Genomic DNA, 14,613 nt, shown 5'->3' on the forward strand with positions numbered 1-14,613 from the left:
AATAGCTTAGAGGATTAATCTTTGCATAAAGACAGTGATAGTACTGCACACTATCTTAAGTTAATTATCAATCAGTATTAGAAGATCTTCAGGGAAACAAACAGGATAATAAATTAGAGATGGGGGAGGGAGCGAGGGGGCGGACAAGATAAACTCTCTCCTAGACCCACTGAAGGAAGGATTCAGAGTCATTCAGATGCCCACTGGAACACAATTAAAACAAGGAGACTGGTGGGAATTAGTCCTATGATACTGACTAATCAGAATTTAAATTACACAGGACCACCATGTTTACAACAAATGTAGTAGAGATCACGAAGGTCTCCTTCGGAGGAAGTTAGAAGTGAAGGCAGTCAGTCTATTCTTGGTATAGAACTCAGTCATGACAGGACAGCACTCCCCATTTGCTGTGAGCGACAACTGATCATGAGCTCGTCTCTACCTGAGTGGCTCTGTGCTTGTAAGAGTGCGTCTATACATTGGATGGAGGTCTAAGGTGTCATGTCTGATTATGAAAAATGCCTTCCTTCCTTGTTTAAATCTCCTTTTGGACCTTTAGAGGGGATGTGAGGTGGCAGGGCATCGGGGTGGATGAGGGTGGGAGGGGGATGGCAGGAGGGGGAAGCAGAAATTAGACAAACTTTTCTTGGAATTACCCACTATTGGTCACACCTGGAACAGATAGATTTTAATAATGCAATGCTGAATTTATTCCATTATTCAAGAAGGGAAAAAAGGGATAGACCGGTGAATTTCATGTCAGTCGGAGGAAAGTTATTGGAGAGGATTCTTAGGGATAGGATTTATGAGTATTTGGAAAACCATGGCCTAATTAGGGACAGTCAGGGCAAGTCATGCGTTGATAACTTGATTGAGTTTTTTGAGGTGGTGATAAGATAAGATAAGGTAAGATCTTTATTAGTCACATGTACATTGAAACACACAGTGAAATGCATCTTTGCGTAGAATGTTCTGAGAGCAGCCCGCAAGTGTCGCCGCACTTCTGGCACCAACATAGCATACCCACAACTTCCTAACTTGTATGCCTTTAGAACGTGGGAGGAAACCACAGAACCCGGAGGAAACCCATGCAGTCACGGGGAGAACATACGAACTACTTACATACAGGTAAGGATTGATGAAGGTGATTGATGAAGGTAGAGCTGTAGATGTTGTTGATATGGACTTTAGTAAGGAGTTTGACAAGGTCCCTCATGGTAGGCTCATGCAGAAGATTAAGATGCATGGGATCCACAGTGACTCAGTTGTTTGGATTCAGAATTGACTTGCCCATAGAAGACAAAGGGTAGTGGTCAATGGGACTTACTCTGGCCGGAAGTCCGTGACTAGTGGTGTTCCACAGGGATCTGTACTGGGACCTCTGCTGTTTGTGATACGTATATATAAATGACTTGGATGAAAACGTGGGTTAGTAAGTTCGCAGACAATACAAAAATTGGTGGCATTGTGGATGGTGTAAAAGATTACCAAATGATACAGCGGGATATAGATCAGGAGGTGGTACAGGAGCCTGAAGACCCACACTCAACATTTCGGGAACAGCTTCTTCCCCTCCACCATCAGATTTCTGAACAGTCCATGAACACTACCTCATTATTCCTCTTTTGCACTATTTATTTTTGTAGCTTATAGTAATTTTTTGCATCTTTATGTCTTTGCACTGTACTGCTGCTGCAAAACAACAAATTTCACGACATATGTCAGTGATAATAAATCTGATTCTGATTCTGTAGTTGTGGGCAGAGAAATGGCAGATGGAGTTTAATCTGGCCAAGTGCGAGGTGTTGCACTTGGGATATCAAATGTACAGGGACAGTAAAGACCCTTAAAAGTGTTGATGTACAGAGGGATCTTGGGGTCCAAGTCTATAGCTCCCTGAAAGTGACTGCATGGGTTGATAGGGTGGTAAAGAAGGCGTATGGCATTTATTAGTCAGGAAGCTCAAGAGTCAGGAAGTTATGTTGCAAGCTTTATAAAACTCTGGTTCGGCCACAACTGGAATATTGCATTCAATTCTGGTCGCCCCATTATAGGAAGGATGTGGAGGCTTTGGAGAGGGTGCAGAAGTGGTTCACCAGGATGTTGCCTGGATTAGACGGCATGTGCTATAAGGAGAGGTCAGATAAACTTGGGTTGTTTCCTCTGGAGCGGGGGAGGCTGAGGAGAGACCTGATAGAAGTTCTTAAGTTTACGAAAGACATAGATAGACAGCCGATATTTTTTTTCCCAGGATTGAAATGTCTAATACTAGAGGACATGCATTTAAGGTGAGAGAAGGTAAATTCAAAGGAGATATGCAGGGTAAGTTTTTTTATTTACCCAGGGAATGGTGGGTGCCTGGAATGTGCTGTGGTGGAGTAGGGGGTGATGGAGGCAAATAAAACAGAAGACACCACTACTGTACATCAAAATATTGAGCAGGAAAGTTAATTGTGTTTGAAATTGCATCTTAAAGTGGATAAAACAACCATTTCCAGGCTACTTTACATCGCTCCAAGTGATTCACCCTCGTCTCGCATGAGGTGTTTTCATTCTCTGTGCAATGCTTCTTTTGGATCATTGCAGGAGAAATTAGACCAAATTCTTCCCAACACAACAGGCATGACTAATGAGTTTATGTTGTGGACACTTTGACTGCAATGAGTGACTCGAATTCAGAAATGCACAAGCTGTGAATTGCTTTGACATTCAGGATAAGAAAAATGCAACTCAACTGCAATTTGCTATATTTTGTTCAACAACATGGAAAACAAACTTAAAGGTCACCTTTTGACTGGAATTAGTTGTGGCAATTTTCCATTTGTAGAGTATTTTTTTTAAGCAAGCATGAGCGGAAGGAAAATCAGCTCACACAATCAGATAGGAATCTCTGCACCTTACCAAAATCCCGTGTTTTGTTTTAAGAACAGCTCAATTGTATACCATATACTTTTGGAAAGAAAACATTGAAAATGACCACCATGTTAGATTAGTGAATACTGAATATGTAGAATTAAGTCTTTTGCAGCATTTTTCTTAAGCTTTCCTAACATATTATAGTATAGTATTCAAATCTTTTGTTTAGAATATTCATCACAATGGTGTATTGAAGCTGAACTTAATTTAGGAATCTGATGAGGCCAATGTAGGAGTTGAATGCATAGCTGGTTACTCAAGAGTTAAGATAAGATTCAAATACTAATATTTTGATACTTTTGGCACGTTTTTCCTTACCTTTCTATGTCATCAATAATGGTCACATTTATAAAACTCTGATTTTGTCCATGGTAGAATATGATTGTCCCATTCGGAAGAACATAGTCAGCTCCATTGGGGGATGCTGTGATAGCACGAGAAACAAAGTCTGCCGTGACAAATCCATATGTCCCCATTTTCCTTACCAAAGGAATTCCAAGTATCCCAATGTCTTCTTCAACTGTAGAATTAAATAGTGAAATGATGACTGTTAACCCTTACTCTTGAAAACCTGAAGCTCCATGTAAGTCACAATTATTAATTGCAACCAGTATCAAAATTGGTATTGGTATTGTCACTCGTACCGAGGTACAATGAAAAACTCATCTTGCATACCGTTCGTACAGATCAATTCATTACACAATGCATTGAGGTAGTACAGGGTAAAACAATAACAGAATACAGAGTAAAGTGTCACAGCTACAGAGAAGTGCCTTGCAGGTAGACAATAAGGTGAAAGGTCATAACAAGGTAGATTGTGAGGTCAAGAGTCCATCTTATCGTATAAGGGAACCGTTCAACAGTCTTATCACTGTGGGATAGAAGCTGTCCTTGAGCCTGGTGGTACGTGCCCTCAGGCTCCTGTATCTTCTACCTGATGGGAGAGGAGAGAAGAGAGAATGACCCAGGTGGGTGGGGTCTTTGATTATGCTGGCTGCTTCACCAAGGCAGCGAGAGGTAAAGACAGAGTCCATGGAGGGGAGGCTGGTTTCCATGATGTGCTGGGCTGTGGTATAGTTTTGTGTGTAGTTTTGCTCATATAGCAAGATTTAATGGATATTATAATTCATTGGATTGAAAAAAGGGGTAATGTGAAGATCAAGTCCTCAGATCTGGCACAAAACATGGTCTGTAGAGCAGTGATTCCTTCCCTTCCTATTTGGTTCCAAAACCTGGACTACCTACAACAGGCATTTCAAAGCACTGGAAAGACACTACCAAAGCTGTTTCCACAAAATCCTTCAAATTCACTGGAAGGATAAGCAAACCAACATCAGCATCCTCTCCCAGGCCAATATCCCCAGCAATGAGGCTCCAGTTACTCTCAAGCCGCTAAGCTGGTCTGGCCATGCCTTTCACATGCCTAGCACCAGACTCCCAAAGCAGACACTCTGTTCCAAGCACTGTTGTAGGAGGTGATTAGCAGGTGGATAGAGGAAAATATTCAAGGGCGTGTTCAGAGCTTCCATGAAGAAGCACAACAGCCCCGTGAGCTAGGAATCCCTGGCCCAAGACTGCAGAAAGTGGAGAAGGAGCATTTGGGATGGTATTGAGAACCTTGAGGACATGCATTGGGACCATACAGAAGCTTTGTATGAATACTGGAAGGAGCACACTACCTCACAAACTATCCACCCATCTGCCTTATCACCCGCCTCCTACCCCATCTGTGGAAGAGTCTGCGGCTCCCACACTGACCTCAGGAGCCACCTCAGATCCCATAAAACCAAAAATCATCCTTGCTCAAGAGACTGCTCAGGAAGAACAATTCATTCCTAGAGCAAAGCATCAAATTATTCAGGTACGTTCACTGTCCTTCACATTGATAGGATGATGCATCGAAAACATTAGTGACAGAGACTTGCTTTACAACATGGACTAAACAGAAGCTGGCGTACAGGTCACATAATATTCCTTGAGACGTACTGGGAAGGAGCAGAGCTGGAGGGCAAAATTTGAGAGCCATTTAGCACCAGCAATCCTCGTACAATTCCTATAATACTGTGTAAATTCATAAACAAAAAGATAACATAGAGGATACATGGAATAATCAAATAATATACTTGATTATATATTTTACTAGTATTCAACTGGGTGTCAGCTGATATTTATTAAATCATTGTTATTCTTACATTTCTGATGTCGGTACAAGTCAAATATATGTGGCCCTCATGATTAACACACTTGGGAAATTGCAGCCCTTATTTTCTTGGTCACCATCACGTACAACATTGCATAAACAGAGCTAATGGCTTAGAAATTGGGTAATGCAGCATATCATTTTTATGCAATAGTGAGATCCACTTATAACTCTTTTTTAAAATCACAGTGGAAAATTGTGAACTTCTGCAATGTTCCTTTTGGGTCCTGCATGTGTCTAACATGCTAATGTACAGGGTAGCCCATTGCAGTGGCACTCAGTAAAGTCCAACCACTTCCATAACATTAGTCAATACATAAATAACACGTTGATGATGCGGGCCACTTATATTGTATTAGATTGCTATAATGCATATGAGGCCTGCTGTATTGTTAATACAGTGGGACCCTGCCAGAGCGGACCAAGTGCTGCGAAGTTGTGTCTGAGAGGTCCTCTTTAAAGAGTGGCAGTTGCATGGTCACAACCTCTTACACTACAAACTGATCTCCTGCCCTATCACCATCTCATTATCCTGACTGCTTCTCCACTGATAGAACACAGAACACTGCACCACTGTACAGTACAGGCCCTTCGGCCCATGATGTTGTGTCAACATTTTATCCTGCTCTAAGATCTATCTAACCCTTCCCTCCTACATAGCCCTCCATTTCTCAATCATTAATGTGTCTATCTAAGAGTTTCTTAAATGTCCCTAATGTATTTGCCCCCACAACCTCTGCCGGCAGTGTGTTCCACGCACCCACCACTCTCTGTGTAAAGAAACTTACCTCTGACATCCCCCTTATACCTTCCTCCAATCTCCTTAAAATTATGCCCCCTCGTGTTAGCCATAACATGATAGAAAAGGACTTTAAAAAAAATATAGAGAGACCTGGGGTGTCCCTCTACAAAACAAAATAGGAAGTTAACATACAGTATTTAGTTAAGGAGGCAAAAGGAATATTGACTTTTATTGCAAGGAGGGGGGGAAGATAAAGAGAAAGTCTTGCTGCAATTGTTGGTGAGACCACAGTTGAACTATTGCATGACTTAGCAAGGATATACTTGACAGTGCCACAAAGGTTCATTGGATTGGTTCTAAGAAGAAGGCACCGTCTTGTGAAGAAAGATGCAGTTGAGTTGGATTCTACCTCACAGAATCTTAAATGTCTCCATGGGATTAATGTGATGGTCACATTATAATATTAAAGATTCTGAGAGGTAGGGGCTGTGAGAATGTTTCTTTTGTGGGGCTAGTGGTGGTGGGAGTTCTTAATCTACAGAGCACAGTCTCAGAATAAGGAGTCAGCTACTTAAGAGTGCACAGAGACTTAAAAAAAGACTGCTTGAGATTGAGATGTCAAGAAATGTCTTTTCTCAGAAGATTAAGATGTGTGGAGAGCTGTATATTCTGAATCATTAAGAATACTCAAGGCTGAGATAGACAGATTTTGCACTACAGGTAGTCAAGAGGTTGTAAGGATCAGGCAGGACAGTGGAGATGAATGAAAAAGATCTGGTCAGCCTTGATATTATGGAATGGGAAATAAGACTCAAGAGTCGATAAAGTCTATACCAAGCTACTGTTTCTTATGCTCTTATCCCCCATGAATGAGCAATCTCCTACCTGACTCTTACCCACACCACTGATTTCCTGTGTGATATTGCTATCCTCCAATACTCCACCCAGATACTGATCTCTGCTCAGCACACACTGATCTCAGAGACAGTCCTTTCCAATCTCTCACCCACATCCCAGTGCATCACAATCCTCCCTCTGTTCCTTGGCCAGTCATGCACCACCCATTTAACACACCTTTACAGGCACCAGGGAATTTCCCAGCACATATCTTCTCCATATTATCAATAGTCAATAGTTCATCACGAGTAAAACAAATCTTACCTTCTATACTAAGGAATTGTGCCTCAAATTCTATAATACCTTCTGCATTGTCATTTATTTGTATCACAATCCTAATGGATGAGATGTTACCCAAAACAGGAGGTTGATCTGGTTGAAGGCCATGATCTCGAACAGTGAAGTCGTGCAAACTGTGAAAATACAGAAGGGTGATCAGTCACAACATGATCAAGAAACATTCATGGAATATTTTAATTCTTACCTTCAATTGAGCTCTGCTGAATTGGAATGCAATATTTGAAAAGGCAGCAGGTTGACTAGTGAATTTTAAAAGGGAATTGGATTTATGTTTGAGGTGGTAACACTCGCAGGCCTTGGGGGAAAGATCAGTGGAGTGGGACTAGTTGGATACTTCTTTCAAAGAGCTGGCATAGACATCATGGACCGAATGAATTCCTTCTGTTTCCCTTTGTGCAATCCTTTGCCTCATGGTTCCATTTTCTGGATATCACTCCTTCAAGGTGTCATCCACACCAGTCTCTAATGCTGACTGCCAGTCTGAGAATGGCACTCAGCCTGAAGGTTCTTGCACTTCCTACACTTCTGTGTAATTATCAATACTGTGCTCTGAACTCTGTGGCTGTGTAGTGGCCATGTTCTGGAACATACAATCCAGAAAACTCTCAACCTCTCTTATATTTGGCAGTGACACCAGCTGACCCTCACACTCAGAAGCATTGTGCTTCAGTTTGAACAAATGGAGGGACTCCCTACACATGGGATCCCCCAGGAAACCTTATTCCCAAGTGCCACAGGAATTGCAGGCAATAGATCTCAGCTGTCAGTCCACCATCTGAGAAATTTATTTCTTCTTTATTCCCTTTCTTGATCAGCTCATAATTAATTTTTGATACTGATGGAACAACCCCTCTTTCTTTCTGTTTTTATTTTAATCTCTCCTGTTTATGGCATAGGTTTTTATCTTAATTTTTTTCAAGCTCTGCATCCAATTTCATCACTGATTAAACTCCTGACCTGTGCATTCAATTTGTGTACCACTTAAACTGTACTCTGCTTCCACACTCAGAACAACAGGAGAAATTATTCACTCATCTATATACTTATACCACAACCTCGATACTCAAATACTATCTTTTCGCAGCTACCATTGGGCAGGAGGTACAGAAGCCTGAAGTCCCACACCACCAGGTTCAAGAACAGCTACTTCCCTTCAACCATTTGGTTCTTGAATCAACCGTCAAAACCCTAATCACCACTACAGTTTAGCAACACTATGACCATTCTGATCACTCTGCAGTAAAACTGATTTTTTTTTGTTCTAATTGTTTTTTTCTTGTAAAAATTGTGTACAATTTATTTTTAATTTATGTTTTTCTTGTGAATGCTGCTTATATAATGCTGTGTATGTCTGTGATGCTGCTGCAAGTACGTTTTTCATTCCACCAGTGCACACACGTACTTGTGCATATGGCAATAAAGTCAACTTTGATTTGGACTAACTCAATTTCTGTGGAATGTAATTACTGCCACTTCAGGTTTCTGATGCTACCTGACCATCTAATTAACCGTTAACTGCCACTTTTTTGCAGGTTTATTCAATGGTAAACGAGTTCCAACTTAAGTTCTAAATTCTAAGTGGCAAACTAAATCAAGTTGAAAGGAAAATATCCCTGTGCAATGATAAAACATAAAATTTAATTAATAATCTGGGCTAAAAGAATGGTATCCCTTATTTCCATTGGCCAAATACAAAAAAGCCAATTAAGCTCACTTTGAACAAAAATCAATTAGTTCTAACAAAGTGGGGACAGGAAGCTTATGTTCATAAAACCAAAAATTGACCTCTGAGGTGGCAACTTCCAGAAGGACTTGAAATAGAACAGCACTGATTACCTGATGCTACAAATGCACTAAATGGTAGTTTACACAAACACCAGTAGCCCAATATTACGCATCATTAATTCAAGTCAAAAAAAGGAAAGGCTGTTCAACCTCTCCAGATGGGATAGAAGCTGAAAATTTTCAAGCAGAAGTCAGGTGGACTGATTCTTGGAAAAGCTTTTCAAAAATAGTTTCAATATGTCCATCACATCCAGTTCTTTATGTAAAACCATTGACCATTTCTCCATTGTCCAACCACCATCTATGCAGGGGTGACCTCCAAAACGCAAATGTTACATCAACTCTGGCAAATGCAGTTACAGTTTCTTATAGCTTCCTAGAAACAATCTCTGCAGCTTGAATGTTGTCTTTACAATTATGTGAAAATCAGTTGCCGTTGAAATGTGGAAAACAACATTTGCAATATCTCCCATGAAAGCTTCTTCACTGGACAAGTCAGAATATCCCCCCAGCCCCCTGATCAATAAAGACCTTAGCAAGGATGGTCTTCTGAAAACCATCTTTCTGTGTAGCAGAAACACAAGTTACATGTTGACAGTAAATGATATTAATCAAATCTGACGCAATCCACCCATTGAAAACTGTACAAGCTAGTGATCTGCAGAGATCCACAATTATAAAGAACTGCTCTCTCAGTTTTTATAAACACGTCACTTGACCAAACTAACTGCACTGAACGAAAAGCCAGCGTAATCAAAGACCCCATGCCCCCGGGACATTCTCTCTTCTCTCCTCTTCCATCAGGTAGAAGATACAGGAGCCTGAAGGCACGTACCACCAGACTTAAGGAAAGCTTCTACCCCACTGATATAAGACTATTGAACAGTTCCCTTATACAATGAGATGGACTCTGACCTCACGATCTACGTTGTTGTGACCTCACACCTTATTGCACTGCACCTTCTCTGTAGCTGTGACACTTTACTCTGTACTGTCATTGTTTTTACCTGTACTACCTCAATGCGCTCTGTACTAACTCAATGTAACTGCACTGTGTAATGAATTGACCTGTACGATCGGTTTGAAAGACAAGTTTTTCACTGTACCTCGGTACGTGACAATAATAAACCAATACCAATACAACAAGACACCCAAATTTTGCATTAAGATCTTGACTATTTTGTGGACTTAATAAAAGAAATCAAAACCTTAACAAAATGTTTACTCCTTTTACGTAAAACAGTGCTAAAGCAAAAAGGCACAATGGACCTCCTTTCATCTGTTGGTCAATAATGTGGAAATGCCCTTAAAGTATCTTTACTGTTTGAAATGTCATTTTCCTTTTGGTGGTAAGCAGGGTAAAATTATTTCCCTACCTGAATAGTTCTAAATGGCACTAAAAACCCTTTCCCAATTGTGAAATTACTCAGTACTATCATTCAATTACCTACCTGTCTGACTGAAGTTCCACTTTAAGAATTTTTACAAAGAAATCCTCGGGGCCTTCAGGAATACTGTCATCAAGAATATCAACTGGTATTTGTCGAGCTCGTTCCCCTGGTTCAAATAACAACTGCCCAAAACTGGATGCAAAATCTATGTCACCTAGTGCAGTCCCATTGTATGTTTGATACCACAGGTGAATGTGGCCTGAACTGCCATGAGATCGCACAATGGTAACATTAACCTAACAAGGAAAACAAAATTTGAAGGGAAAATAGAGTTATGTACACATATTTCTCCTTGTAAAACAATGTCAGCATTGCATTATTTGATTAGGTGTTTCTTTGAAAAATACTTCTGTTGTTTACCAATTATTAAAACATTATAAAATTATAGGTGTCAGTAGCTAACAGTGAATTCATAAATGCTGAAAGGATAGGAGCAACAAACAAGTCAGTTCTACTTGTGAATGGCATTTTTTACGAAGCAAATACACTAAACTTAGCTCAAGAACTACATTAGCACAAAAATAGCTGTCAGGTTAAGTGTGCATCAGCAAAGACATCTGCTATTTTTATTTTCCAAAGTGCTTACTTTTAGAAATCTGTAAAGATCAAGTTTTTAATGAGCTTTACATCCAGGAGCACAAGTGGCATATTTTCCTAAAAATATCATAACTACATAATATAACCTGCCTTTGGATCAATTTTTACTAAATGTCATAAATATTTTAACTGAGCCAAATTCAGATGGCTTACCCTTATCTCTACTGGTGAATAATTACCATAGATTTTCTTAAAAATATCATAACTACATAATATAACCTGCCTTTGGATCAATTTTTACTAAATGTCATAAATATTTTAACTGAGCCAAATTCAGATGGCTTACCCTTATCTCTACTGGTGAATAATTACCATAGATTTTCTTAAAAATATCATAACTACATAATATAACCTGCCTTTGGATCAATTTTTACTAAATGTCATAAATATTTTAACTGAGCCAAATTCAGATGGCTTACCCTTATCTCTACTGGTGAATAATTACCATAGATTTTCACACACCCACATGTAATAAGCATTCTACCTCCTCCACTTCTGTTCTTAAATTATTAGATTAACTTAGAATGTTTGTGTAATTTTCTCCCTCAAAATTGATTTTTGTAACTAGCTAAATTACCTAATGAAATATCAGGTTTGAAATATTAGGGTGGGCAGGACTGGGACCAATGTCCTAGGGGGCTTGCTTGCCAGCTGTTGGGGAGGGTTTAAACTAATATGGCAGGGGGATGGGAATCCATGTGGAAAGCCAGAGGGAAGCAAAGCAGAGACCAGAGCAAAAGCTAGAAAAGAGAAACGTAAGAGTGGAGAACAGAAGAGTCAAACACAAAGGTTACTAGATTCTAAAAGGACAATGAGTGTAAGGGCACTTTACCTGAATGCCCGTAGTATTCGAAACAAGGTCAGTGAACTTGTGGCACAAATCAGTACAAAGGGGTATGATTTAGTGGCCATTACAGAAACATGGTTGCAGGGTGGAGATGAGTGGGAATTAAATATCCAAGGGTATCAGGTAATACGGAAGGATAGGCAGGAAGGTAAGGGAGGTGGGGTAGTGCTCTTAATTAAGGATGAGATCAGGACGATAGTGAGAAACGATATAAGATCTAAGGAGAAGAATGTTGAGTCCATCTGGGTAGAGATTAGGAATAGTAAAGGGGAAAAAAAATCACTGCTAGGAGTTGTCGACAGGCCACCGAATAATAACATTACAGTGGCACAGGCAATAAACCAAGAAATATTTGATGCATGTAAGAATTGAATGGCAGTTATCATGGGGGACTTCAACTTCCACATAGATTGGGTGCATCAAGTTGATTGAGGCAGTCTTGAGGAGGACTTCATAGAATGCATCTGTGACAGCTTTCTTGAACAGCATGTTAGTGAACCTACAAGGGAAAATGCTATCTTAGATCTGGTCCTGTGCAACGAAACAGATACAATTAACGATCTTGTAGTTAAGGATCCTCTTCGAAAGAGTGATCATAGAATGATTGAACTTCTCATACAAATGGAGCGTGCAATGGTTCAATCTAAAACCAGTGTATTATGCCTAAACAAGGGAGACCACAATGTGATGAGGGAGGAGTTGGCTAGCGTAGACTGGAAACACAGGCTATATGGTGGGACAGTTGAGGAACAGTGGAAGACTTTCAAAGAGATTTTTCACGGTGCTCAACAAAGTATATTCCAGTTAAAAGCAAGGACAGTAAGGGTGGGGAGAGTCAGCCTTGGATAACAAAGGAAATAAAAGAAGGCATCAGGCTAAAAGCTCATGCATATAAAGTCACCAAGAGTAGTGGGAAACTGGAAGACTGGGAAAACTTTAAAAAGCTACAAAGAAAGATTAAGCAAGCAATAAGGAAAGGGAAGATAGATTATGAATGTAAACCAGCACAAAATATAAAAACAGATAGTAAAAGTTTTTATAATTATGTGAAGCGGAAAAGGGTACATAGGTCCCTTGGAAGACGAGAAGGGGGAATTAATACTGGCTAATGTGGAAAATGACTTGAATGACTATTTTGTGTCGGTCTTCACGGTGTAGGACATGTCTGACATGCTAAAGAGAGATGTTATGGATGTGATGGAAGGACCTCAATACAATCGCTGTCACTAAAGGGGGAGTGATGAGCAAACTAGTGGGCCTAAAGGTAGGCAAGTCCCCTGGTCCTGATGGGATGTATCCCAGGGTACTGAAAGACATGGTGGTAGTTATAGTAGAGGCATTTGTGATAATTTACCAAAATTCTCTGGACTCTGGGCAGGTCTCGGCAGACTGGAAGACAGCGAATGTCATGCCATTGTTTAAAAAAGGATGTAGGCAAAAGGCAGGGAACTGTAGGCCAGTTAGTTGAACCTCTGTGGTTGGGAAAATGCTTGAAGCTATCATTAAGGAAGAAATAGCAAGACATCTGGATAGAAGTGGTTCCATTGGACAGGCACAGCATGGATTCAGGAAGGGCAGATCCTGTTTGACAAACTTACCAGAGTTCTTTGAGTGCAGTGGATAGAGGGGAACAGGTGGATGCTTTGAACTTGGATTTCCAGGAGGCATTTGATAAGGTGCCGCATAAAAGACTTATAGGATGCATGGATTTGGGGGTAATGTATCAACATGGATAGAGGATGGGTTAACCAATAGAAAGCAGACATTTGGGATAAATGGGTGTTTCTCTAGTTGGCAATCAGTGGTGAGCGGGGTGCCGCAGGGGTCGGTGCTGGGCACCCACTTTTCATGATATACATTAACAATTTGTGTAGCGTGTAGAGTATCTAATGACAATAAATTGAGTGAAAAAGCATATTGTGCAGAGAATGTGGAGAGTCTGCAGAGAGACATAGATAGGTTAAGTGAGTGAGCGAGGGTCTGGCAGATGGAGTACAAGTTGGTAAATATGAGGTCATCCACTCTGGAAGGAAAAATAGAAGACCAGATTATTATTTAAATGGTGAAAGATTGCAGCATGTTGTTGTGCAGAGGGACTTGGGAGTGCTTTTGCATTAACCGCAAAAGTTGGTTTGCAGGTGCAACAGGTTATCAAGTTGGCCTTCATTGCTAGAGGGATTGAATTTAAGAGCAGGGAGGTTATGCTGCAACTGTACAGGGTACTGGTGAGGCCACACCTGGAGTACCGCGTGCAGTTCTGGTCTCCTTACTTGAGGAAAGATATACTGGCTTTGGAAGCAGTGCAGAGGTTCACTTGGTTGATTCCAGAGATGAGGGGGTTAGCCTATGAGGAGATATTGAGTCGCCTGGGACTATACTCGCTGGAATTCAGAATAAGAGGGGATCTTATAGAAACATATAAAATTATGAAAAGAATAGATAATATAAGGGCAGGAAAGTTGGTTCTACTGGTATGTGAGACTAGAACTAGGGGACATAGCCTCAAGATTTGGGGGAATAGATTTAGGATGGAGATGAGGAGAAACTGCTTTTCCCAGAGAGTCGTGAATCTGTGGAATTCTCCACCCAGGGAAGCAGTAGAGGCTACCTCATTAAATATATTTAAGACACAGTTAGATAGACTTTTGCATAGTAGGGGAATTAAGGGTTATGGGGAAAAGGCAGGTAGGTGGAGATGAGTCCACGGCCAGATCAGCCATGATCTTATTAAATGGCGGAGCAGGCTCGACGGACCAGATGGCCGACTCCTGCTCCTATTTCTTATGTTATTATCTTTGAAAGTAACAATGCAGTCATGAACCTTAAGACTGGTTAGTGTACTGACACTTATAGCACATTGAGCACCTAAACAAAGTAA

The 14,613-nt window shown here is 40.5% G+C and overlaps 1 protein-coding gene across 1 annotated transcript in view; it reads right to left on the reverse strand.

Moving 5' to 3' along the window:
• Positions 1 to 14,613, reverse strand: part of adgrv1 (adhesion G protein-coupled receptor V1) — a 249,447-nt gene that overhangs the window by 45,857 nt on the left and 188,977 nt on the right. The window contains exons 62-64 of the mRNA XM_052020663.1: positions 10,292 to 10,527; positions 7,020 to 7,168; positions 3,235 to 3,436 (exon numbers count right to left, since the gene is read on the reverse strand). Coding sequence (XP_051876623.1) covers positions 3,235 to 3,436; positions 7,020 to 7,168; positions 10,292 to 10,527 — 587 coding nt within the window. The remainder of the gene's footprint in view (positions 1 to 3,234; positions 3,437 to 7,019; positions 7,169 to 10,291; positions 10,528 to 14,613) is intronic.

Source organism: Pristis pectinata, chromosome 7 (genome assembly GCF_009764475.1).
Source record: "Pristis pectinata isolate sPriPec2 chromosome 7, sPriPec2.1.pri, whole genome shotgun sequence".
In the NCBI taxonomy this organism is placed as follows: domain Eukaryota; kingdom Metazoa; phylum Chordata; class Chondrichthyes; order Rhinopristiformes; family Pristidae; genus Pristis; species Pristis pectinata.